Source organism: Terrapene carolina, unplaced genomic scaffold, assembly GCF_002925995.2.
Source record: "Terrapene carolina triunguis isolate 2854851 unplaced genomic scaffold, T_m_triunguis-2.0 Scaffold58, whole genome shotgun sequence".
Classification (NCBI taxonomy): Eukaryota; Metazoa; Chordata; order Testudines; family Emydidae; genus Terrapene; species Terrapene triunguis.
In genome coordinates, this window is record NW_020664409.1 from 93,064,463 (window position 1) to 93,090,924 (window position 26,462).

Sequence of the window (26,462 nt, forward strand, 5' to 3'; positions counted from 1 at the left end):
GGGAACTGAGAATTATTTCTCTAAGAGGATGTTTTCTGTATACCTAAGCAAGTGTTTTCTTTGTAAAACAAGAGATCTCACTGAAATGTCCATATGTAATTCCCCATTTCTGCTTTTGTGACCCATTGCTCAAGATACATTATAGCAGGGGTTGGCAACATTCGGCACGCGGCTCGCCAGGGTAAGCACCCTGGCGGGCCGGGCCAGTTTATTTACCTGCTGATGCGGCAGGTTCGGCCGATCGCAGCCCCCACTGGCCGCAGTTCGCCGGCCCGGGCCAATGGGGGCAGCGAGAAGCCGCGGCCAGCACATCGCTTGCCCGTGCCGCTTCCCGCCGCCCCCATTGGCCCGGGCCGGCGAACCGCGGCCAGTGGGGGCCACGATCGGCCGAACCTGCCGCGTCAGCAGGTAAATAAACTGGCCCGGCCCGCCAGGATGCTTACCCTGGCGAGCCGCGTGCCGAACGTTGCCGACCCCTGCATTATAGCAATCTTATTCATCTGGACATATTTCTTCCCTGCAGCTGCATGGGCTGAAAACATGCAGTAGGACCTGACAGCAGTAGACAGCAGCTCTTATTGTGAGGACCAGCCAGGGCAAAGGTGGGACAAGGCTGGATTCACTGCAAGACAGTCTGACCCAATCTCTCTACTTCAAGGCCGCAGATACTCCCTTCTGCCTGACTACAGTGCCCTCATCAAAACCCTGGAAATTACTAGATGCCCAGACTACATCTCCTTGGTAACTGGCTGGATCACTGGTGGTTAATTTAAAAAAGAACGTAATTACACAGGTAATGAGCTTACTATGCAATTTTCAGGGGTTGTCGGTTCCTAAAACTCTTGTCCAGGGTCTTATCACCTCTCTCTGGCCGCCCTGACATCCATATTGCCTTCTCCACACCAGTCCATACAAAGCAATGCTGCTAAGGACCACATTCCTTGCCTGTGGATCTGATTGATCTTGTGACATGCAGTACACCCCTCTGAATTCCTCTCTTGGAATTCCTCTCTTGGCTTACCCCTGTATTTCATTTCAGCTTGTTCAAGCTTCCTGTCCTCCTCTTCAACACCCCTCCTCCCCCCGCCCACACACACTCTTATCTGATTTTTGTCTCTTACCTTGTCATCCCCAGCCCCCTACTCCACCAGTGATGTCAGCCTCAGTACCCCATATGTCTGCTTTTCACAACTACCTCTTCACTTTATTCCATGCTGCCCCCTCAGCATGGACCAGCTTTCCTGAGCTTCAGTACAAAGCCACTGCCCTCTTCTCATTCAAATCCTTCTTGAAGACCCTCTCTTTCTGCAGTGCTTACAAGAGACTAAAGGCCAGATTTTCAGGGGTGATGAGTACTTTTTACTCTCATTGACTTCAACTGGAATCCTGGGGGCTCAGCACCTCTGAAGGATTTCTGGTCCACTGAATTCGATGGAAATCCATTCATTGGTTTCATGGCCACTGGACTAAGTCTAAGTTACTTCAAATACTAATTTTATTTATCTGTAGTCCATCATCCTGTGTGTGTGGCAGAATAGTTACATAATTTGATTACTGTTCCCTGTGTGCAACTATTAACTGACAGGGTTTAGCAAAAAAAAAACTTCTCCAAAGAGTAGGTTATTACAGATTTATTCACTACTTCTTGCACCTTCCTTTAAGAATCTGGTATCTATCTGAGACAGGACATCAGAAACCACTGGCAGTTCTAAGGATGAATGTGCCATGCAAGTGCAAAGTGTAAAGCAAGTGATCTAGTTTGATCACACATCTATAAAGCTGCTTGAGGGCAAGAAGAATCCTGGAATTCAATGAGCAATATATTCGAGTCTCTAGTATAAGCTACTGTAAGAACATAAGAACGTCCATACTGGGTCAGACCAATGGTCCATCTAGCCCAGTATCCTGTCTTCCAACAGTGGCCAACAGGTGCTTCAGAGGGAATGAACAGAACAGGCAGTCATCGAGTGATCCATCCACTATTGTCCACTCCCAGCTTCTGGCAAACGGAGATTAGGGACACTCAAAACGTGGTGTTGCATACCTGCCCATCATAACTAATAGCAGTTCATGGACCTTTCCTCCATGAATTTATCTAGTTCTTTTATGAACCCTGTTATATGTTTGGCCTTCACAACATATCCTGGCAAAAAGTTCCACAGGTTGACTGTGCGTTGTGTGAAGAAATACTTCCTTTTGTTTGTTCTAAACCTGCTGCCTATTAATTTCATGGGTGACCCCTAGTTCTTGTGTTATGTGAAGGAGTAAATAACATTTCCTTGTTCACTTCCTCCACACCAGTCATGATTTTATAGACCTCCATCCTATCCCCTCTTAGTCGTCTCTTTTCCAAGCTGAAAAGTCCCAGTCTTTTTAATCTCGCCTCATAAGGAAGCTGTTACATACCCCTAATAATTTTTGTTGCCCTTTTCTGAACCTTTTCCAATTCCAATATATCTTCTTTGAGATGCGGTGACAGATTTGCACACAGTGTCCAAGGTGTGGGTGTACAATGGATTTATATAGAGGCATTATGATATTTTCTGACTTGTTATCTATCCTTTTCCTAATGGTTCCTAACATTCTGATAGCTTTTTTGACTGCTGCTGCACATTGAGCAGATTTTTTTTTTTCAGAGAACTATCCACAGTGACTCCAACATCTCTTTCTTGAGTGGTAACAGCTAATTTAGACCCCATCGTTTTGTATTTACAGCAGGGATCAGGATTATGTTTTCCAATGTGCTTTACTTTGCATGGATCAACATTGAATTTCATCTGTCATTTTGTTGCCCAGTTTTGTATGAGTCCTTTGTAACTCTTTGCAGTCTGCTTTGGATTTAACTATATTGAGTAATTTTGTATCATCTTCAGATTTTGCTACCTCATTGTTTTACCCATTTTTTCCAGATAATTTATTAATGTCTTGAGCAGCACTGGTCCCAGTACAGATCCCTGGGGGACACCATTATTTATCTCTCTCCATTCTGAAAACTGACCATTTTTTCCTACTCTCTCTTTCCTATCTTTTAACCAGTTACTGATCCATGAGAGGACCTTCCCTCTTTTCTGATGACTCCTTACTTTGCTTAAGAGCCTTTGGTTAGGGACCTTGTCAAAGGCTTTCTGTAAGTCCAAGTACAATCTATCCACTGGACCACCCTTGTCCACATGTTTGTTGACCCCCACAAAGAATTCTAATAGATTGGGCCAGGCACAGTTTCCCTTTACAAAAGCCATGTTGACTCTTCCCCCAACAAATTGTTTTGTATGTTTCCAAACCAGCTAATGTTGCAAAGAGGCCACTGATAGGGTTGCCAGGTGTCCGGTTTTTGACCAGAACACCCAGTCGAAAAGGGACCCAGCGGCTCCGGTCAGCATTGCTGACTGGGCCATTTAAAGCCCAGTTGGCGGGGCTGGCAGGCTCCCTACCTGGCTCCACGTAGCTCCCAGAAGGGCTGGCATGTCCCCCACTCTGGCTCCTAGGTACAGGGGTGGTCAGGAGGGCTCCAGGCGCTGCTCCCACCCCGAGCGCCAGCTCCGCAGCTCCCATTGGCCAGGAACCGTGACCAATGAGAGCTGCGGGGGCAGTGCCTGCAGATGGAGGCAGTACACAGAGCTGCCTGGCCGCGCCCCCAACTAGGAGCCAGAGGGACATGTCATGCTTCCGGGAGATGCTGAGGTAAGTGCTGCCTGGAGCCTGAACCCGAATTCCTGCCCCAGCCCTGAGCCCCCACACACACCCAAACTCCCTCCCAGAGCCAGCACTCCAACCCCCTGCCCCAGCCTTGATCCCCCTCCTGCACTCCAAACCCCTCAGCCCCAGCCCAGAGCCCCTTCCTGTACCCCAAACCTCTTATCCTAGCCCCACCCCAGCCAGAGCCCTCACCCTCCCCCCCGCACTCCAACCCCAGACCGGAGCCACCTCCCACACTCTGAACCCCTCATTTCTGGTCCCACCCCAGAGCCCACATCCCCAGCCCAGAGCTTGTACCCCTTCCCACATCCCAATCCCCTGCCTCAGCCCAGAGCCCCCTCCCACGCCCCGAACCCCTGGCCCCCACCCCCCAGCCCGAAGCCTCCTCCTGCACCTCAAACCCCTCATCCCTGACCCCACCCAAGAGCTCGCACTCCCAGCCAGAGCCTGCACCCCCTCCCGCTATCCAACCCCTTGCCCCAGCCCAGTGAAAATTAGTAAGTGAGGGTGGAGGAGAGCGAGCAACAGAGGGAGGGGGGGATGGAGTGAGCGGGGACTGGGCCGAAGGGAAGGGAAGGGGCAGGAGGCAGGGCAGGTATGTTCAGTTTTGTGCAATTAGAAAGTTGGCAACCTTACCCACTGAGATAGAACACCATAATCTGTCTGAGACCCATCACTCCTTGCTGTAATTCAGATTAGAATTAGCAGTAATTAATGCTACAAACAACAGTTTGCTTGCTTCCTTGTGTCTTGCCTGCCTGACCATTTAAAATGGGAAGAAAGGATTGTAAGTTTGAGAGAGAGGTTTATTTTTTTCCACCAGATTATGCACAATCAATTTTGGGTGGCAAGGGGAAAGAATTGCCTTGTACACCCAAATTCTAGCATCTACAAAGGCCTTTTGTGACCTTACCAAATCTTTGTTGTAGCAAACCATTACTGTGCATAGAGGGCAATGGCTTTACACTGTGTCAAATCTGAGTGATGAAATATGCTTAGTAGAGGAAGGGGAAGCTCATTCTATCATGTGATCTGAAATGGCAAAGTGTGTTTGTTTGCCATTGTGCCTAATAGATGCCTGATTTGCAAGTAGTAATGCTTAATAAACTGTAAAAGTTCACCTGACATGTCAGGCATTATATGGTTGGACAGCCCTTTTTCCTAGGAATGGGCACTGTTTGAAAGGTTTTCTAAGGGGGATGTGTGTTTGCAAACTATGCTTCTATTCTCACCCACTTTGCAAGTGAGGGGTGCATTGTCCTAAAGGAAACAAGTATCTGAGTCTACGTTTAATTTCCTGTATTTGAGACTCGTCTCAACTCTTGAAGTAGTTATTGTCTCATTTGTTACAAATGAAGCCAACTTCATTGGCTATCATTTCATAGAGTGCATTTTTGAAAAACTTGACTATATCCAGAGGCCGAATTCAGGGTAATTATAATGATGGTTTTTATTTATGAAGTTGCTACCGTGGAAGCTAGGGACAATGAGTCTTGATCCAGTTCACTGAAAGCAGCATGCTGTTCAGTTTCTTATTATTCTAAATAAATATGTTGCTTGTGAGAGGTGCTGGGAGACTTTCTACCCTACTGTTATTAAACATTGGGTGTTGTGAGAATAAATACACAAAAAAGATTGTGAGGTGCCCACATTCTACAGTGGTGTGGATCATATAAGTTCCACAGATAGCTAAGTGCCTAAGCTAGAAGTCTGTATGTGTAGAGGGGACACAGAAAGGTATACTTTCAAATTGCTGCAAGGGATTTTAGCTTACATTAACGGAAATCACCTAGCAACACTTCAAAAAAAAAAAAAAGTCCCCTAGTTGTGGTGTTGCATTTTGATGGACATCTACAGAATACTTTTAAAAATAATTTTTCCTTTAAACAAGTTACAATTAAATAAATTTTAATTAAAAAATGTGACAAGATTAGATTGGATCCCAGTTATACCAGGATATCTTTGTACAAAAGCCTCTCATTAAAACTAAGTCCTCTAATCACCATGGGATTAAAAAAATAGAGAGACAAGAAAACCTAACCATTGTAAAACACTCTCCATTCAAGTACTGTATTCCTTGTATCATTTTGGCTACACTTAAAAAAGCAAATCATCCCCACCACCACCCCAAAGTAATCAGTCACAATGGGGCCGTATAGATTTGGCCAGCTGATCTCCATCAAAAGCTTCTCTATCTTATAAAGATACTTTTGCACAAGATCTTTGTCTTACCTTGGGGTGTGTTTCTTATAAAAACTAGGGGAAGGAAGTTTTATGTTAATATCATCCAGCGCTGACTGTGACTGCAGGGGAACTAATCAAATTTTAGGGAGGAGCTGTACCAAACAAACTGTTTTCCCCAGTGACGGGAAAAATAAAGGCTGGAGTGCAAGGCTGAGATTTTCAAAATGGGTGCCTGAGGTTCATCTCCTAAGTCCATATTTAGGTCCTGACTCAGCCAGATACTTAAGGATGTGACTAGTACCAAAGACTTCAGTGGGACTGACTATTTTGTGCTTAAACTAGATGTGATTAAGAACCTGGCTGAATCATGGCCTTAGGTACCAAAATAAGAGGCCTGGTTTTCTTGGGTGCTAAGCACACAGCAGCTACCCTTGGTTTAATTTGAGAGGTACTGGATGCTCAGAACCTATGAAAGCCAAGCTGTTTATTTAGGTGTCTAAATATTGACTCAGGACTCCTATTTTTTTAACATTTTTGAGAGCATAGTTATTGTGCAAATACTTCTGCTGTGTTTCCCCTGTAGTGTGTCCTGCACCCTTCCTTATAGTATTAAGGCACAGAAACCTCAGGAGTTCACTTTTAGTTGAGGGATTTTAAATCTGGTTTCCTTTAATTCCAGATTGGAACCGGTGGTTTACAAATGGGAACTGCTGACCTGTCATGAGATGCTAAAAAAGACTCTGGGCTAACTGAAGTTCACATTTCAGAAACCTTGCCAATTTAAATGAGTACAAGTGATAGGTGGCATCAGTGGCAACACAGACTTAAAGGATGAAAATAAGGGAAATGGGGTAAACAGCAGTATATTGGGAGTAAGGTTGAAACCACCATGTGGGAGGAAGATTTTAAGCTATCCCATTCTCAGATTACCCTCTCCTGATCTGTGAGAAAAGGCTCAGAGAAATAGTGATCCTCCTTCAGCAATGTAAAGGTGAAGTACATACAGAAGCCCCTGGGAGAAAGGAAATAAAGTAGTTTAATAGTGACCCAACTACATAATAAATCATTTAAATCATGCAGCCCATCCATATGTTTTGATAGTGCATCTTGATGGGTTGCTACCCATGCAGCAGAAACTTCTTAAGCATTTGATGGCACCTTATTTTATATATATAGTATAAAAAACATTTATTTTGCTTTCCACCTCTGCTAGATTTTCCTATGCAACAGTAATATTAGAAACCCTAAGCTTTCAAAAATCATGAGCCAGGCCCCAAAAAATCATGAAATTGACTTAAAAATCATGATTTTATATATATATACCTCTACCCCGATATAACGCGACCCGATATAACACGAATTCGGATATAACACAGTAAAGCAGTGCTCCGTGGGCGGGGTGGGGGGGGTGGCTGTGCACTCCAGCGGATCAAAGCAAGTTCAATATAACGCGGTTTCACCTATAACGCAGTAAGATTTTTTGACTCCCTAGGACAGCGTTATATGGGGGTAGAGGTGTACATATATATACACACACACACACACCCCAATATGGTTCTTTCTATTTGCCTTCTGGTGCTGAGGCTTTAAGAACTTCAAATATCTCAAAATTACAACTGCTGGCAACACTGAACAGGTGTCCAATATGTAAAGGCAGCACAATGGGTGTGTCATCGACAGCAGGGATCAAACCCAGAATCTCTGGATCTGAAAGCATGAACAGCTATGCGTGAGCTTAAAGACCCATCTCTCTTAGCCAAGGCTGATTCTGCAGGCTTATCGACCTCTCTGTGTGACCCAGTCAGCAGAGAGGGAAAGAGCACCACATTGAATAAGCATGAGTTACCAACGTACATCATTCATTTTTAAAAGTCTTTTGTTTTTATTGTTCCATTCTATAAGGTATTTACTAAGAACTGTCCTAACTGATCAATAAGCTACTCAAACAAAAGTCTATTGGGAGGGTGGACTGAAGGGGGTATTCGTCATTCAAACACGTTCTTTTGATTATATGCAGGTTTTTTCGTTCCCTTCTGTTTTTTTTTCAAATTAAAAAGTTTTCAGTGCTTGTGAAAGGTGCCAGATTGCTGATGCTGGAAACTGAAGCCCCAAAATTCACAGGGCAGGTACAGCAGGGAAAGCTTTTCCACAGCAAACCACCAGCGTGCCTCAACCTTCATTACAGGAATCACATTTAGAAGTGAGTCTCCACATATATTTAATCCCTGACATTTCTGCTGAGACTTAAATCAGGCATTGAATGCCCCCAACTATGCAGGTTTACAGGAGGGAGGAGCTGGGGTGGGGGGAGCTTTTAGCACAATGATAAGTTTTCTCCTCTGTGAAATCCTCTGGGCACTGCCTGGCTTCCTGTATCATTCGTGACATGTGCCATATGTTGTGTTTGTCAAGCCAGAGAACAGTGCTTTATGTGATATTTTTCAACCAACTAAAGATCTTTTAAAAAGGCAGTTAAAACTTGTTTCTGTGCTGAATGCCCCATGCGGTAGGAATGTCCAGCAGGTACATCTGGGCTTAACTCTGTTTTCTTTAACTTTGCAACTCAACTTCAAAAGTATTCATGAGTGCCTGTAAATTGATGTTGTTGCATGGAAAAGGTGATTTTTTTTCCTGGTTAGGTGGAAAGATTGTACAATTCTCAGTGTAGACAGACGTATTTGTGGAGAAGACTGGTGCTAGAAACACAAAAGGGTAAACACTTTGTCCTGTTGCTTAAAAACTGTAAACTTATGAAAAGAAATCAAATGATGAAGGACGTGGCTAGATCCTAGACTGTCCAGTTTTCCTTGTGGTCTGGGGACACTTAACCTGGTAGAGTTCTTACCTTATGTTTGAAGTGGATAAAAGTACTTCAGCGTGAGAATGTATTCCGTGTAGGTGGGGAAAAGCTGTCATGGAAGAGATCCCCGGAAGGAGAAAGGGAACCCAGGAGGTGCCATTTAGATGTTTGATCTTAACAAATGGAGTTGATTTCTAAAAGTTGCTAGAATGAAGAGTGGACCTTTAACCCACCCCCACCCCAGGATAACTCACTCTTTTGTAAAGGCATCAACTATGCTTCAAAAGAGAAGAAACTAAATACTCAAATAATAATTTTCTCCATGTAAAATGTGGATGCAGCTGGGGTTTACCCAGTGTAGTGGAGGGTCCTATCTAGAAATACATTTTCTATTCTGTATCTATAAATCATGTGCCTCCCATCTTAGGGCCACAGTTAAAGCCAATATGGAGAAAGTTGACTCCAGTGATGGGAATTCAACCAGTTGAATAGACAGGGAAGTGGCTAGGGTAATTGTTTTGTAATTTTATCCTTTTCCTGTTAAGAAAACTTAGTCAACTTTTTAAAAACCCTTTTTTAGAAATCCAGAGTTTGGGGGGTTTTTTACACACACAAAACAAAAACAAACAAACAAAAACCACAACTTTACTAACAACATTTTTTTTACACAGTGCAGAATTAACCCGTAGAACTTACTGCCACTGGAAATAATTGAGGCCAAGGATTTGAAGAGAGGTTAGACATTTCTGTGGCATTGAGAACACTTACTATTACAAATAAGTAGGATATTTTAAAATACAGTTTTAGAAAGTTATAAACCTTCATGCCATGCTTGCAGAAACAGTCTGTTCCAGTGGATAGAGCACTGGAAAAGAAGTCTGGAAACATGGATTCCATCCCCAGCTCTGCCACTGATCTGCTGTTTGACTTTGGACAAGTCACTTCACCTGGTGGCCAATCTTCCGCCCACCCCTTGTCTGTTTAGCCTGTAAGCTCTTCTAGACAGAGACAGTCTCTTACTATGTTTGTCGAGACGGAGGCCCTCATCATGGGTGGAACCACCATGCATTACTGTACTGCAAATAATGATGTTTCAGGGTGTAAACCAGGGGTAAGCAACCTATGGCATGTGTGCCGAAGGCGGCACACAAGCTGATTTTCAGCAGCACTCACACTGCCCGGGTCCTGGCCACCGGTCCAGGGGGCTCTGCATTTTAATTTAATTTTAAGAAGCTTCATTTAAATATTTTAAAAACCTTATTTACTTTACATACACAATAGTTTAGTTATATATTATAGACTTATAGAAAGAGACCTTCTAAAAACGTTAAAATGTATTACTGGCACGCGAAACCTTGAATTAGAGTGAATAAATGAAGACTCGGCACATCACTTCTGAAAGGTTGCCGAACCCTGTAAACTAACCACCAAGTGACAAGGGTTAGAGGAGAAACTTCCCTTTTAGACAGATTATTCCATGATGATTCAAAATACAAAGTCAGGGCCAACATTTTCTGACCTGAGATTCTAAGAGGCAGGCTCCTAAAACTGCTTAAATATAAGCAGCTTGATAAGGTGCTAAGAACCTGAATCTCCCGTTGATTTTACTGGGACTAGTGAGTGTCTTTTGCACTTATATTTAGGACCCTAAACATGGATTTAAGCGCCTAACTTTAAGCCATCAACTGTAAATATTCTGGCTGATGATCCTAGCTGGGAATTTTTTTTAAAAAGTCATGGCACACCGTATTTTAGTTTAATAGTAAACTTAACTAGGAAAGGACTGTCCATTTGTGTATGTACAATAACTAGTGTAGCCCTGATTCTGTCTGAGGCTTTGGACTCTCAGCAATGCAAATGACAAAGTTTATTTTTCATTATGGAAGTCTTAAAATAGCTGTCGTCTATAGTTTAAAAGTATGCAATGAGAACAAAGTACCTGTATAAATTATATAACACTTAATAGTATGTCTTTGTTTGATAAGGCATCTCCCAGTATACATGATTTTGTACCATTTATAAGCCCAGATCACTATCACACTGGTCATATACAAGCCAAATTTGTTTAAAGACAAAGGGGAAGATTTTCAATGGCACAGAGGGGAGTTAGTCACACAACTCCTATTGGCTTTAATAATAAATACCAACCACTCTTCGTCAGTAGATCTCAAAGTGCATCACAGTCTATAATGCATTTATTCTCATAGCGTCCCTACTAGATAGGGCAGTGCTATTATCTCCATTTTACTGATGGGGAACTAAAGTTCAAAGAGGCTAAGTAACTTGCCCAAGGTCACACAGGAATTCTGTGGCAGAACAGGGAACTCATCCCAGGTTTCCAAAGTCCTAGGCTATTGCTATTACCACTGGGTCATCCTTCCTCTGCAGTCAATACCCCTTGATGCCTTTGAAAATTTCCCACCCTCCCAACCCCCCAAAAACACAACATGGAGTCTTGTTCAGTAGTTAATTGGCAGGCTAGAGTGATGAAGACCAGTGACTAGTGATTTGGAGTGCCTCCTTTAAAGGTACCTTAAGGGGTATCTTAAGAGGGCCTGATTTACAGAAAGTGCTGAGCACCAGCTGTCGGAAAGTCAGGCCCTTTGTAGTGTCCCAGGTCAGGTGCCGAAAAAGCAACGCGCCCAGAATCACTAGTCGCTTTTGGAATCTTGACCATATGATTTTATAAGAAAGAAAAACTACAAATCACTTTTTTCCTTTAGTCAGAATTCTAGGTGTCAACAAACAGCCATAATCACGAACACCTGGATGTTTTCAAATTGTGTTCTGTTTATGGCAATATAATTTTTTTTTCAAGTTTCATTTTGTCACTACTAACATACGTGAAGCAAAAATAATAAACTTCTGTATAATTTGAATTATTCTATCTTTAACATTAACCTAATAAATTAACATTTCCACACAAGTATTATAAATCTTATTCAGAACCATTTCCACATATCTCACCTTCTAATTCCACTTTCTTCTAATTCCATTTTATTCAACCTACAAAGAATCATAAGGGTCTCAAGCCTCTAGCCAGCTCCAACATGAATAGAAGTGTAGAAGATCTAGTCAGTATTCCCCAGCACATTGTCCAAATGTAAACCATGTTCCGACTTCCAAGTATGAGATCTTCCCAAAAATTTTCCCTTCTTCTACTATTTTCTTCTGTAAATCATGTAAGTTATAACCAGCTGCTATATATGAACTTTTTTTATGGGTCTCATTTGCCCTGGTCCACTTGTGCTTATTCCCCTGTACATGATTAAAATGTTCTAAGCATGTAATTATAGTAGAATGTAATGGCATTTTCGCTATCCTAGTTGATATGCTTTTTTATATTACTGTAACAGCTGCACGCTAAAAACAGTTATGTGGGGAGGAAACACTCTCCCGTGCATGTTCCTTTTCATACCCTGAAATGTAACTCTCATCCAACATCCTTGGATTTGTAAGGGAATAATATTATCTCAACCTTATGAACATGCATTTAGCTTTTCTGAATGGGGACAGGATAATAACTCTAATATACTGCACACCGTTACCCTCTCCCCCTCCCATGGTCTTTGTGTGGTGAAAAATGGGGGGGGGGGGAGTTGTATAATGATTGACCATGTAATGTTAATTAAAATCTGCACTGGCCTAAACTCCTCGAGTATGACTTTTGCATTGCCATGCCTCTTGGAATCAAGTGTTTCAAAGTCAAGCATGCACATCCACACTTTGAATCTTGTAGAAGATGTGCAGGCATAAGTCTAAAAGGTATGGGGAGAGGAAGCCATCAATGAAGCAAGTCAGAAATTAACTAGCCAGTTCAGGTATAGAGTAGTTGCAGCATTGCAGAGTGCTTGGCTTTAGAGCACTGATAGTGGTAAGAAATTCTGCTAAGAGGAAATAAATGCAACTGATTTTCTACTTTATAAAGTGCTCATGCAGTTTGTGAGTTGGTAGAAACAATAACTGAATGGCATCTAAGAGGAATGAATGTAGACTGTAATTGTTTTTCAATCAGATTGATTTGTTGCACTATAAACTGGGATAATATCTTAAAACCTGAAGGCATAAAGACTTGGCTGCTCTCTGTCAGAGATGTCCCTAATGTGTGTTCCCCAGCTGCTTCATCTGTAACTCACTGCGAGGAACGGGTTCCAAAGAAAAGAACTGGAGAACAGTGTGAGGCAGTTCAGAACTCAGTGAAATTAGACATCCGATCTGGGGCATTGTTTCTTGTAGCTTTTTTATTGTTACAGTTTTGAGTCATAGGGCGCAATTCACTCCTTGAGTTGTGGTGACTGTTTGTTGTGTTCAGGAAATTTATTATCGAGAACATACTGTTTATGGAGATTAGGCTACTGAACAATTAAACCAAGAGATTAGCAAAAAAAACCCCAACCCTCACTGTTCAGAGTGTCAACACCACTCCCACCCTTTCTGTATCTTGGAAGTGAAACCCCATTTTTTTGTTTGTTTGAATTTATATTTTCCTTTGATTATTATTGTTCTTTTCCCTGCCACAAATTCCTGGATGAAGGCGGGTGCTGTGGTCCCTCTGTGCTGATGTATGGCAGAGCAGACAACTGAGTAAGACATATCAGTTAGATTCTATTATAGGGTGACCAGATGTCCCGATATTTAGGCGTTTGTCCTGATATTTCGTGGTACTCCGTTTTTTGGGGGGGGGTTTCTTCTCCGCCGGCAGCACTCAGCTTTTTTTTTTTTTTTTTGGCTCCGCCGGCGACCTCCCCTCTCCCCCCCCATGTGTCCCGATATTTTCTTCCTCTCATCTGGTCACCCTATTCTGTTAGAATGATAAGCCATACAAGTGATGCCAAAGTGTGTCGGGGGGGGAGAGGGGTGTCCTTTTTTTTTTTTTTTTTTAAGAAAAGAGACAGACCTCTTGGGTATCAATCTGCAGTAGGTACGATTCACCCAGGACAGGGTTTCAAACAGTTTGGGGTTTCATCCCTTACCCATTTGTCATATCTGGCCAATTTTGATACGGTAGCAGGATGCTGTATAGCGTGGTCCCATTTCTGCTGTCTCTTTCCTTTCTCTCAGAGTTACGAAGATTTTCCTTATTGCTTTTTAAGGAGAGATATCTTACAATTTCTGATGATGTGAGGAAATACCTTTCTCACGCCCCTCATATTCTGCATGTTGGAGTCAAAGGTACCTCTCGTCTTCTCTGTCACACTGGTTGCAGTTGCTCTTCTCTGGGTTTTGGGCTGTGCTTTGTGCAAATGGGCAGTATCCCAACTGCATGGAAAATTTCCACTCTGCTGCTTCCTCTAGGGAGCCAGCTTAGAGGGAGCACTGTTCCTCAAGCAGATAATTGTGGGGAGGGAGCCCCAAAGTAGAAATTAGGAGGTGCAACTGGGCAGTGGTTAGGGCCACAAGTGTTGAAAGAGAGGGATGTGAGGGTATGAAGAGGGGCTAATGCCCACTTCTCAAGAGGCTCAGCGTTCAGCAGGTAAAGAATTTTGATTCTTGGTCTGATCAGTCCTAGGCTAGAACAACTCCTGAAGCCAGGTCTACACTAGAAGCTTTTGACAGTACAGAAATGTCAGATAGGGGAGTGGATTTTTTTTTTTTTTTTTTTTTTTACATTTCTATACCCGCAAAAGCCCTATTGTAGATACAGTTATACTGGCTTGAAAGTGATTTTGCCAGTAGAACTTATTTACCTCAGGGAACTGGCATAAGCTATGTCAGTAAAAGCACTTTTTTGCCAGTATAAGCTGCATCTACACTGGAAGGATTTGCTGGTATAGTTACACTGGTATAGCTATACTGGCAAACCTTTTCTAATGTAGACCTGGCCTAAGCATTGGTTCATTTCTCTCAGCCTGTCGTGCTGTATGGTTCTTAAGAACCCATCAGTGGCCCCACTCTTGCCCTCTCTTCAGTGCCTAAGGGCCCAGCTAGGAAGTCTGGGGCTTTTTCTCACATGGATGCACAAAATCAGTTGCCACTCTGTCCTCGAGTCTGGCTCTGTAGAGCCATTTTCCTATTTAAAAAGTCATTGTGAGGGGGAAGTCGAGTTATTCTGACCCAGAGCTAAACAGTAACAAAGCCGTTCACTGTGGCCACTCATGCAAATGCTATAATGGATTTTTGAGAAGATATATTTAAAGGAGCAGGTCACTTTTGACCTGTACACTACCAGCTCAAATCAGTTGTCAATAGCAGGGCAAATGACAGGTGCTTGTTACCACACACACACACACACACACACTCTCTCTCTCTCTCTCTGTCAGTTTGGCTTGGACCAAGCTCAGGCATACAGCTGTGTGTTTAGAGACAAGTGATCTCATTTTTAACCTTGTTGTCATTAGCTTTTTGTGTCTTAGCTCATGAAATACCAGGATTTTGTGTTCTAGCGTGGCAGGACAAAAAGGAAATACGGCAGCCTAGGTTGAGGGGGTGGAGGTGCAGGAAGGAGGCAAGGGTTTGGCTGTGCGAAGTCTACATTTCATCCCCATGTTCAGGTGAATCATGTATGCTTGGCCTGAATGAGTCACTGGTCTAAGGCCTCTCTGCCTGATGTCCTCGCTGAGGCCTAGTTCCATGGCTCCTGTGGTGAAACACCAGTAACAATAGCTCATCTCTGCACCCCCACACTGCCTGAGACTGCTTCTGTCAACAAAAGCAACTGAAAGGAAGGTCAATGGATTCCCATGAAACATAAACAACAAAACAGGCTGGGTTGGGGTGAGGGAGGCTGTGCATGATTAGGGCAAAAAAAAAAATCCATTCCTGGCATAACACCATTGGCTTCATACCAGGGATGAATTTGGCCCCTAAAAATCTTAGTATTTTTGAAAAATTAAATGAAGGCTGTGAGACGAGGTTTAACTTTTTTGTTTTCTACGTAGATTTGTTTGTTGCTATGGAACAAAGCTAGGCTGTAGCTGAGTGAGTTTGGGGTTTGTTTGATTTTAAATCATTACTAGTTACAGAAACAGCCATCTGTAGGTACAATGGGGTGACTCATGCCAGCACAGTGGTTCTCAACCAGGGGTCCAGGGCCCCCTGAGGGGCCATGAGCAGGTTTCAGGGGAGCCACCAGGCAGGGCCAGCATTAGACTTGCTGGAGCCCAGGATAGAAAGCCGATGCCCCACCGCATGGGGCTGAAGCCCAGGGCCCTGATCCCCGCCACCCGGGGTTGAAGCCAGATCCTGAGCAATGTAGCTTCGTGGAACCCCTATGACATGGGGCCTCAGGCAGTCACCCTGCTTGCTACCCCCTAATGCCAGCCCTGGCTTCTATTTGCAGAAAGCCAGTTGTTGTGGCACAGGTGAGCCATGGAGATTTTATAGCATGGTGAGGGGCCTCCGAAAGAAAAAGGTTGAGAACCCCTGTGCTAGCAAGTTGGTATTCTTCCTTAGCCATTGATCTAGTTAACTTTTAAGCACAGGAGAGTCTGAGGCTCCCATTTCAGAGGAGCAGAGGCAGAATCATTTAACAACTCTGTCAAAAGACCCAACGAAGCTAAAAGACATCTTTTGTGGGCTTTGATGTCCTGACAAGATGCTTCCTTTTGAAAGCTCTGAGACACTTCTGTTATTTTCTCTGACATTCCCAGTGAAAAGCTATTAAATTAGATGTGGCAGCCCCTCCAAATTCATATGGCGTGTGATTCTTTGAGATTTGGCATATGTGGTCCTCATTTGGTATGAGAACTGACTGGTAGCTTCAGGGCCAGAGGGGGCTTCTTAACAACTTTGTATTAATTTATCCCAAATGAGACGTGAGCCAGGGTATTGGAGGGGCAGGCACCATGGACATCTGAATTCAAACGTCTCTGCACTTTGGCAGACATCCCATCGAGGAGGTCAAGTGCTGGAGAGATGTTTTCCTCGCCCTGACAGCAAAAGGCAATGTATGCATCAGCTGGTTTGAGATGCATCTCCAGGGGCTCTAGAGACTTGTGCCCTATTTTTCCTCCTCTTGCAGGCCGGCCATCTCACGTAAAGGTCAAGGAGTCAAAGTGGTTTTCTGTGCCATCGAGATCTCATTGATGTCTGGGACTGGAGAGGACTTCTGTGGATCTTTTCCTGCAAATAAACACGGAGGATCAAAATAGAGTTAACTTTTTACAAATCTCTAAAGGGAAGCATCCGATTTGTCTTTAATTTGCACATAGGGTCATAATTTTTTTGAGCGGAAAAACTGATTCTTAAAAAGAAATTTACGAACCGTAGGTTAAAAGGGAAAAAAAGTTGTTCTGCGTAAGAGCTGTTCGAGACCATGCCCAAGTGGAGCCTTGTACAATTTTTAGCCTTAATCACAATCTTAACTGGAACAATGTCTTGCTTTCTTCTGCATCTATCTATCCATCTGTCCATGTAGCTATTTATAATGTACCCATCATTGTGGTATCTCAGCTCCTCCACTCTATCCGAGCATCCTCACATGCACACACTCAATAAGTCTTGTTTTGGCTTTGATGCCTCTTAGATTCTCTTTCTTTTGCTGATTTTACCACATGGTTCTTTTAGAGAAAATAAAACAAAAATAAAATAAAACAAAACATGTTCTTAAGGAGGCACTGTTGCCTAGTGGATAGAGCACTAGACTTTGGAATTGGGAGAGCTGGGTTCCACTCCTGTCTTTGCCACTGGCGTGCTCAGGGACCTTGGGAAAGTCACTTCATCTTTCTGTGCCTCAGTTTTGCCATCTGTAAAATGGGGATAGTGATAATGCAGGGATAATGCACTTTGAGCTCTGTGGCTGAAGAACCGAAAAGTGAGAAAGGGAGATGACTGAAAACCAAAGTGGTCTCTTTCTCTCTCTCTCTTTTTTTAATCTTTATTTTAGAACAAGAATAGTGGAAGCTTAGAAATAATTATAAAAAGTTTCTGCAGTTGTATTTCATTGTGTGATGTCTGGATTTTGCCATGGTATGGAAACTGAAACATATAAGAGGAATTATTTCAGGGAAATTATATGGCCTGTTATGCAACAGATCAGACTAGATCAAATTGGTCCCTTCTGGCTTTATAATCTATTAATAAACTGACTGTGATCACTGCAGTATAAAAATGAGTTTCTTCTATGAGCAAATTTGAATTTGTTCTTTTTGATGGAATAATCTGTCACATATGAAGGGAGGATGAGGATAGATGGCCTTGCGTCCCCCATCACTTTTCTATCAATTTCCCAGCATCACCAGTGGTAGCAAAAGATTTCACCGCTGCAGCGTCTAACCCAGCTCTGAGCAGATTTAGGCACAATGGTGGTGAAAATGGATGAGCCCTTTTTACTTCCACAAAACAACTGTTGCTACCAATGATGCTCAATGGAGACAGGGACCTGCAGTAAAAATGGTATGTGACCATGTAATTAAAGTCTGTATCATAATGCAACCTGAATTCGGCCCCCTTGTGTGAACTCTTCAAATAAAAAGAGAACTCTTATATGAGTCAATCCAGATGTGTACAGTACTCCAATGTATCGCATTAGACTCTGCAAGGCTTAGGGATATGGACAGCATTATCCTTTCTGGTGTACGATATTCGTGCTCTCAGGTCAGAGGAGCATGGAACATAATAGCCCTGATTCAACAAAGCATTTCAGCATATGCTTAACCTGAAGCACATGAAACAGTCCCATCCCTATTAATTGAAGCACCTAAAGATGTGCTTAATTCCCATTGAACCCCAATGGGACTTAAACATGTGCGTAACATTAAGCACATCCGTCAGTGCTTTGCTGAACTGGGGCCAGTATGCATTAGCATACTTCCCCAGCATGCCAAAGCATCATCTCTGTTAGTATGTAGAACAGAGCTGTCTATACTAATAGAAGATGATGAGGGGAAGCTGACTGTGACCAAGACAGCATGGATCTATGCTGAGACGTCTATTGTGTAACAAACAGCATCTTCAGCTGTGTTCTCCTCCACACTTTTGCTGTATCATTTTAACAACTCACATTTAGTGAGAGCCTTTTGTGCCCAGGTGCTCCACACTGTGAAATATAGGGAATCGCTTCACCCACCACTGAAATGCAGACCCTTTTTGGGCTTCAGAGTAGCAGCCGTGTTAGTCTGTATCCGCAAAAATAACAGGAGTACTTGTGGCACCTTAGAGACTAACAAATTTATTAGAGCATAAGCATCCGAAGAAGTGGGTTGTAGCCCACGAAAGCTTATGCTCTAATAAATTTGTTAGTCTTTTTGGGCTGGAATGCCTTAGCTGTTTAATAGTGCACAGTAACCCTGGACAGGAGAACACTGTATCCAGTTAAAACTGCCATGGAATGTTATATCATTATTTAATTTAGATTCCTCCAATGTCTTTGCTAGGCTCTGGACTCCTCCCAGCATTTAAAAACAGGCAGTTAGAAAATTTAAAATATTTCCATACAGCACCTTGATCCATAAATTCTCCGATTAATAGTCCCCCTACAAAAATAAAGGCCCTCTACCTACTCATTCCATAAGTCCCCTTCCATATACAGCTCCTCCATCTAGGAACCCGGGCTGCCTCTTAGTAAAGATTAGTTCTGCAGCATGCACAGAAGTTTACAAAATCCAGGCTCTGACAGATCAATGAAGGAAGCAGATTGGAGTTAAGGACCCATCAAAGAAAACATTCTGTCAGTAGGAGGCTTCAGTTCAAGTGCTTGTCTTTGCTGATCACTGGAGAGGGGTCATTCAACTGGGTCCCAAACCATTCAGTGTTTTATAGCTTGAAACCAGCACCTTGAGCTCCACCCAGAACTTTACATAGAAGCAGTTTTCTGGTATTATGTGCCTCTGCCTGATGCACCACACACCAAATGGGCAGTCACATTCTGCACTAGCTTGAACTCTTGAGTTGTCCCAAAGTGAACCAAGCCCAGGTTTGATTGTGAATTAGAGAAATGCGTCTGCACCTGAGTGAGATGCACTTTCAGGACCTGAGCCATTGGAAATGTGAACAGCATTTACAAGATTTTTAAAGCCTATTTCTGAAGTAGCAGAGTTTGAACCAGAGTGTTAAATCCATTGGTAATGAAGCCAATGGATGCAGTTATTTTGGGTTTATACCTGTGTAATCAAGAATTTTGATCTTTTTTGAGTTTGACCTGGTTTCCAGCAGTGCTAAGCATCCATAGCTCCATCTAACTTCAACAGGAACATCAGGTTCTCAGCACCTCTGAAAAATCTGCCATTATTACCTAGAAACAGATATTTTCAGAAGGTCTCTATGTCCCTTTAACTCTTCCATTTACTTACAAGTGAAATTTACACTGACATCAATATGTTGTTTTAGGTACATTAAGTTGTTGTGACACTTAAATTCCATCCCCTTTATCGGCACAGAGAGGTCATAATACAGCTTGTGTCATTTTGTTCTTGTTTGCTATTCTACTGATTGGTGTTGATGTCATGTTCTTTAAAAAATAAAACATTAATTAAAAAAAAAATCCGTGCAGAACATCAGGCCTTCAAATTCCTAGAATATGTGAATCCAATTCCTGAAATAGTTAAATAGAGCTAAGGAAATCCTTCAAAAAATTCAATATATAACTTATAGTTTGATCATAACACCAGCAGGAACAAAGTACAGTAAGGGTGGGTGGATGTGTGTGTGAGAGAGAGAGCGAAATGGGCCTTCTAGAAATTTCCCTCTGTCATTTCTATCGATTTTCAGTGAAAAGTGTTCTTTAAGGAAACTTTATTTATATAGCTGTAACTTGTAGCATCTTCACAAAGAGCTGCTGCAGCAATTTGCTGTCTGTTTTAACCTATTCTAAATCAAGATGTAGCGTTTTGAAATTGAGTGGCTGTGTATAATAAATATTTGCTTTGCCCTAACTCTCCTTCTTTCCATTCTGCATGTACCAACACAAGTGAGACCACCATATATCTTTGTTTAGAAATCACCCTGGATTAGTAACCACACTCATTCAGTAGCCATGTATTTACTATGCAAACCACCATGGGAAGTAATTAAGTTTCATATAAAACACACTCAGTTTTAAAATTGTAGACTTAAAAATAATGGTAATAGAAGCTTTAGCTTCTAAAGAAAGATACATGTATAAATACTGTGTATCTTCTCCCTTGCCCAACTAAATTTGTTGGCTCTGTAATGAGTCTTAAACATTATGTCTGATCATCTTGACTTCTGTTCCAGTGCCATTTTCTACCTTTAATGAATTTTTCATTCTGAGATGCTCATTTCTTTTGTCGGCCTGATCCTGCCCTTCAATTAATTGGGAAAAGAATATTAGATGTTCTCATGCCTTGTAACACATGAAGCAAACCAGTGTTTTTTCACATCCATCGGTCTAGTACGGGGGTGGGCAAACTTTTTGGCCTGAGGGCCGCATCGGGTTTCCGAAATTGTATGGAGGGCTGGTTAGTGGAGGCTGTGCCTCCCCAAACAGCCAGGTGTGGCCCGGCCCCACCCCCTATCCAACCTGTCCTGCTTCTGACCCCCTAACGGCCTCCTGGGACTCCTGTCCCATCCAACACCCCGCCCCCCCCCCCGTTCCCTGTCTCCTGACAGCTATTGGAACCCCCGCCCCTGATTGCCCCCCACCACCCCATCCAACCCCTGCTCTCATTCCTGACTGTCCCCAGGAACCCCTGCCCCCATCCAACCACCCCTTCTCTGTGTCCCTGATCGCCCCCAAAACCCCTGCCCCGACTGCCCCCCGCCGCCCCATCTAACCCCCCCTCCTTCCTGACTGCCCCCTGGGGACCCCTGCCCCCATTCAACCCCCCATTCCCTGCCCTCTGATCGCTGACCCCTAGCCACATCCCCGCCCCCTGACCACAACCCCAAACTCCCCTGCCCTCTATCCAGCCCCCCTTGCTCCCTGCCCCCTTACCGCATTGCCTGAAGCACCAGTGGCTGGTGGCGCCACAGCTGGGCCGACTGGCTGGAGTCAGCCATGCCACCGTGCAGTACAAAGCACCGGGTCAGGCCGGGCTCTGCAGCTGCGTTGCCCAAGGAGCTTGCAGCCCCACCGCCCAGAGCATTGTGCCAGCGGCGGAGCGAGCTGAGGCTGCGGTGGGGGGAACAGCAGGGGAGGGTCCAAGGGCTAGCCTCCCAGTCCAGGAGCTTAGGGGCCGGGCAGGAGGGTCCCGCGGGCCGGATGTGGCCCACGGGCCATCATTTGCCCACCTCTGGTCTAGTGTAAGGAAAAGAGGGTGCTCAGCATTGTCCAGGATTGAATCCTAGAAGCACGTGTTTTGGGGGCTGACTTTTTTTTTGAAATGCATTATAAATAAGAATCTAATTGTGTGTGTGTGTATGTGTGTTTTGTTTTGCAGGTGTAATGCAGCCCAGTATGTTTGGGGGTTGGAGCTGACGATCACAGATGGCACTTAAACTCTTTTGGAAACATACCAGGCCATAATATTCAAGGAAAATCAGAGCCATTAAAGAGGGCTTCTTGGGGTTTGTTCCCCCAAAAGAGAGTCACCGTCTGAAACAGTTGCACACCATAATAGGTGCTATGGCTAGCAAAAGAAAGTCAACAACTCCATGTATGCTGCGAACACCTGAACTAATGGAGCAGGCTGTTCCTGAGGATGGAGAAGCCTTAAAAGAAAGAGGTGCTGGCACTCCCCAGCAGGATTCTAAAGATGGCTGGGCTGCTGATACAGAAAGCTCTGTAAAAGAATGTGAAGTGGTGGATGGGAAAGCCCCAGTTGAGAATCAATCCAAGAAACCCCAAGGTGGTTATGAATGTAAATACTGTCCTTTTTCAACACAAAACCTAAATGAATTTACGGAGCATGTTGATACACAGCACCCAAACGTAATCCTCAACCCTCTCTACGTGTGTGCTGAATGTAACTTTACAACCAAAAAATATGATTCCTTATCTGATCACAACACAAAATATCACCCGGGAGAGAATAATTTTAAGCTGAAGTTAATCAAACGCAATAATCAGACTGTGTTAGAGCAATCCATTGAGACAACGAATAATGTCGTCACTGTCACAAACAGTGGATTAGAAAATGCAGAGTATGATGAAGCCCTTCATGGTGAGATCAATGTAAGTAAAACCCCAATCATGAAACAGGGAAAGCCTAAAGTGGAGACCAAGAAGGGTCCCAAAAAGACAGAAGAGGGAGGTACGGAAAACCACGTGGATGGGACCCTCTCCCGTGTCATTACAGAAACCACTGAATCTATTGCTTGTATCAATGGAGCTGACCTTCTTCATGATGTATTGGCTCATGTTATGCCCTCTGTACAGCTGCCACCAAATATCAACCTTGTCCCCAAGGTCCCAGTCCCTCTGAACAGTACCAAATACAACTGTGCACTGGACACTAATGCAACCATGATTAACTCCTTTAATAAATTTCCTTACCCAACACAAGCAGAGCTGTCATGGTTGACAGCAGCATCAAAACATCCAGAGGAGCAAATCCGAATCTGGTTTGCTACTCAGCGTTTGAAGCATGGAATCAGTTGGTCTCCAGAAGAGGTAGAAGAGGCAAGAAAGAAGATGTTTAATGGAACCATCCAGTCAGTCCCCCAAACCATCACTGTCCTGCCAGCTCATCTGACATCTGCAAAAATGCCACAGCCAATTATCCAAACAGCTTTGCCTTGCCAGATACTCGGCCAGACTGGCCTGGTTTTGACTCAAGTGTCAAATGGATCAACAGTTTCTTGCTCACCGATTACACTTGCTGTTGCTGCTAATCACGGACAGAAACGGACAATACAGACCTTGTCGGGTGCCCCAGAAGTCAAGCGTCCACATGTAGTTCATGTGCCTGAGATCTCACCCAAGCTGAATGCTGCGCCATTGACGCCAACAAATGACCGAAAAAAGACCAAGGAACAGATAGCAGAACTAAAGGCTAGTTTTATCATGAGCCAATTTCCTGACGATGCAGAAGTCTACAGGCTAATAGAAGTAACCGGTCTCTCCAGAAGCGAGATCAAGAAGTGGTTCAGTGATCACAGATACAGAAGTCAAAGGGGCATTGTTCACATCACTAGTGAATCTATAGCAAAAGATCAGTTAGCCATTGCAGCTGCCCGGCACGGGCGTACATACCACACATACGCAGATTTCACACCCCAGAGGTTCAAAGAGAAAACACAAGAGCAGCTTAGGATTCTTGAAGAAAGTTTTCTTAGAAGCTCTTTTCCAACCCAAGGAGAATTGGACAGGCTTAGGGTGGAAACCAAGCTGAGTAGAAGAGAGGTTGATTCCTGGTTCTCTGAGAGGAGAAAGCTAAGGGATAGCATGGAACAAGCTGTCTTGGACTCTATGGGATCCAATAAAAAAAATAAGGATCAGGGACTCCATAATGGTACAATAAGCCAGACTGAGCTGCTGAATCGCTCCCAGCTACCCAGTTCTTTGTCCGGATCCGAATCCTCCACAGCATTTAACAAAAAAAACCAAGAGCAGATTCACCTGCTGAAGAGCACATTTGCAAGAACCCAGTGGCCATCACCCCAGGAGTATGACCAGTTAGCAGCTCAAACTGGGCTTACTAGAACTGAAATAGTCCGCTGGTTCAAGGAGAATAGATCCTCCCTAAGAACTGGGACATTAAAATGGATTGACCGATACCAACAACAGTATCTTGTTGAGGGTCATAATGAGCAAAACCAGAAAAAGGGATTAGAACAAAATGAGAGTCCAAAGAACAGTAACCAGGTGTCTCAGCAGCATTACCAGGAGCACAAAAAGCTGAACGAAGAGAACGTGGGCAAACTAGTCATGAGATCAACAGAAGACTATGATCCACCAAAAGACTCTTTATTAGGGAATCAAACTGAGGACAGATTGGAATGCAACAGCCAAGACGGCCACGGTAGTGAGGAAAATGAGGACGCTGGAGATGTGAACTGGGTGGAGGTGACAGTAGGGGATGATGATGCTGTCTCGGACTGTACAGACAGCTGGAGTCAAACTGCACCTGAAGGCCAAGCTGAGTTAGCAGATTTTGATTCTGAAAGTGTATCTGGAGACAATTCCCATATTTAGACAGGTAACACTACCACTGCCCTGTTAGTCTGACCTAGCCTCAGACCTGACAAGTGTCAATAGCCCCTTTTTAATTTAAATCTCAGGAGTGCTTTCCTGATGCATGCTGTGTGTCTACTGGATTTCTGAGCACAAGGGAGGCTGTCCTGTCTTCTGTAGATTAACTAAATGTTTAATATGGGAAGGATTGGGAACATTTTCTTTGTTTGTTGTGTTTTTGGTGTTTGTCATGTACTGGATAAGAGAGGATGCTCGGAATAACTCATTAAGCTGAAACACTCTCCCTTTAATTGACCTCACATAACCTCTTTAGAGCCTGATATAAAGCATGCCGATGAAGCCATACAAAGAAAAAGTAGGTAACCATAGTTACTAATGTCCATGTTGCTCACATAATGATGATCTCCAGTGAATAGAGGCCATGACTATTTTTGCAACAGGTCAGCATGGATCTTGGCTCAGCAGCAGTCTGCCCTGCTCAGAGAAGAGGTCGAGATGATGCCTGGGCCCAGTTCAAAAACATTCTTTTGTTACTTGCAACAGCACGTAACAAAATGTTGAGCCAAGTGGGAACAGAAATGGCTTGTGCAAATGAGCTCTCTTCCTCCTGCAGATGAGGGGACTTTTCTAATGTTAAACACACAGGGACATGGGGAACTGTATTCTAGAAGCCCAGGAATTACTCCAGTCCGAGGCTTGTATTTGGGTTAGCAGCTTTTCTTCACAAGAGCCTCACTGTAAAAGTGAACTGCAGGGTCTTTGCTAAGAAGATTTCTAACTCTAAGATCTCTCAAAGTGTAAAAGGGAGTGTGGTTTGAAGACTTGGAACCAGTTTCTGATCTCAGTTATACAAATGTAAATCTGGAATAACTCCATTGACTTCGTTGGACTTCAGTGACTTCTTGAGTTCATTGAAGTTACTCCAGATTTACCCTAGTGTAACTGAGATGAGAATCTGTTAATGGAGTCTCCTTAAACTATCCTCTCCTTAATCCATTAGATAAATAAAGTAGCATGTATGTGTTAGAACTTTATTGTTAAATAATACCCATTTTGCAAATTATTAACAATTTTCCATTGACCTACAATAAATGCAAAACACATGCAATTTCTAGCAAACCCAGAAAATTCAAAGCTATGACTGACACTTAACACTGTCTATACTAGAAAATTGTACTGTTCAGTTGAACTGAACCACTGTAAGCGACCCAACCTGGCTTAGTGCAAAATCTTCAGCATGTCTACATGAAGCATATTTCCAAAAGTCCCCAGCACATCACCCCTTAGTGATAATCTGAAGATATAACAATCAGCCATTTTGAGAAAATACAGATTTTTTTAAACTATCATTTTGTAAAATTAAATGGCACCAGTATGGGCAAAAAATATTTGTAACTAAAAAGGTCATTGAGATTGCATGCAGTGCACCATATTAAAAAAAAAATCGTGCATTAAATTTCCAGAAGCTGCAGTAGCTTAAAGCAAGAAAATGATCCTGAGTACAGGAGATCATGCATATTGCATAGAGTGGTCACTGACGGGGCTACAGGTGCATTGTGGGACTGTGCTGGAAGAACTAATTGCAACAGTGCAGATGCAGTTACCTGTACTTTTAGTCCACGCTACCACTGCAGCAATATAGGATTCATTGATGCTTAGACTTGTTCTGAGAAAGAGTATTTGCCGTGGTGCTGATAACACTGGTACACCATTGCAACAACTTTTGCATGCAGAGATAGTCTTACTGTGATGTGTTCAGAGACTTTTTTAAAATATAAAACATATTTTAACATCTATTAAATTTCAACT

General features: G+C 43.3%; 1 protein-coding gene across 2 annotated transcripts in view; it reads left to right on the plus strand.

Moving 5' to 3' along the window:
• ZHX2 (zinc fingers and homeoboxes 2) overlaps positions 1-26,462 on the plus strand; it is a 120,042-nt gene that overhangs the window by 87,619 nt on the left and 5,961 nt on the right. For both annotated transcript variants that reach the window (XM_024205866.3, XM_024205867.3), the window contains exon 2: positions 21,958-24,657. In XM_024205866.3, the coding sequence (XP_024061634.2) occupies positions 22,143-24,653 (2,511 nt within the window). In that variant the 5' untranslated portion in view covers positions 21,958-22,142 and the 3' untranslated portion in view covers positions 24,654-24,657. The remainder of the gene's footprint in view (positions 1-21,957; positions 24,658-26,462) is intronic.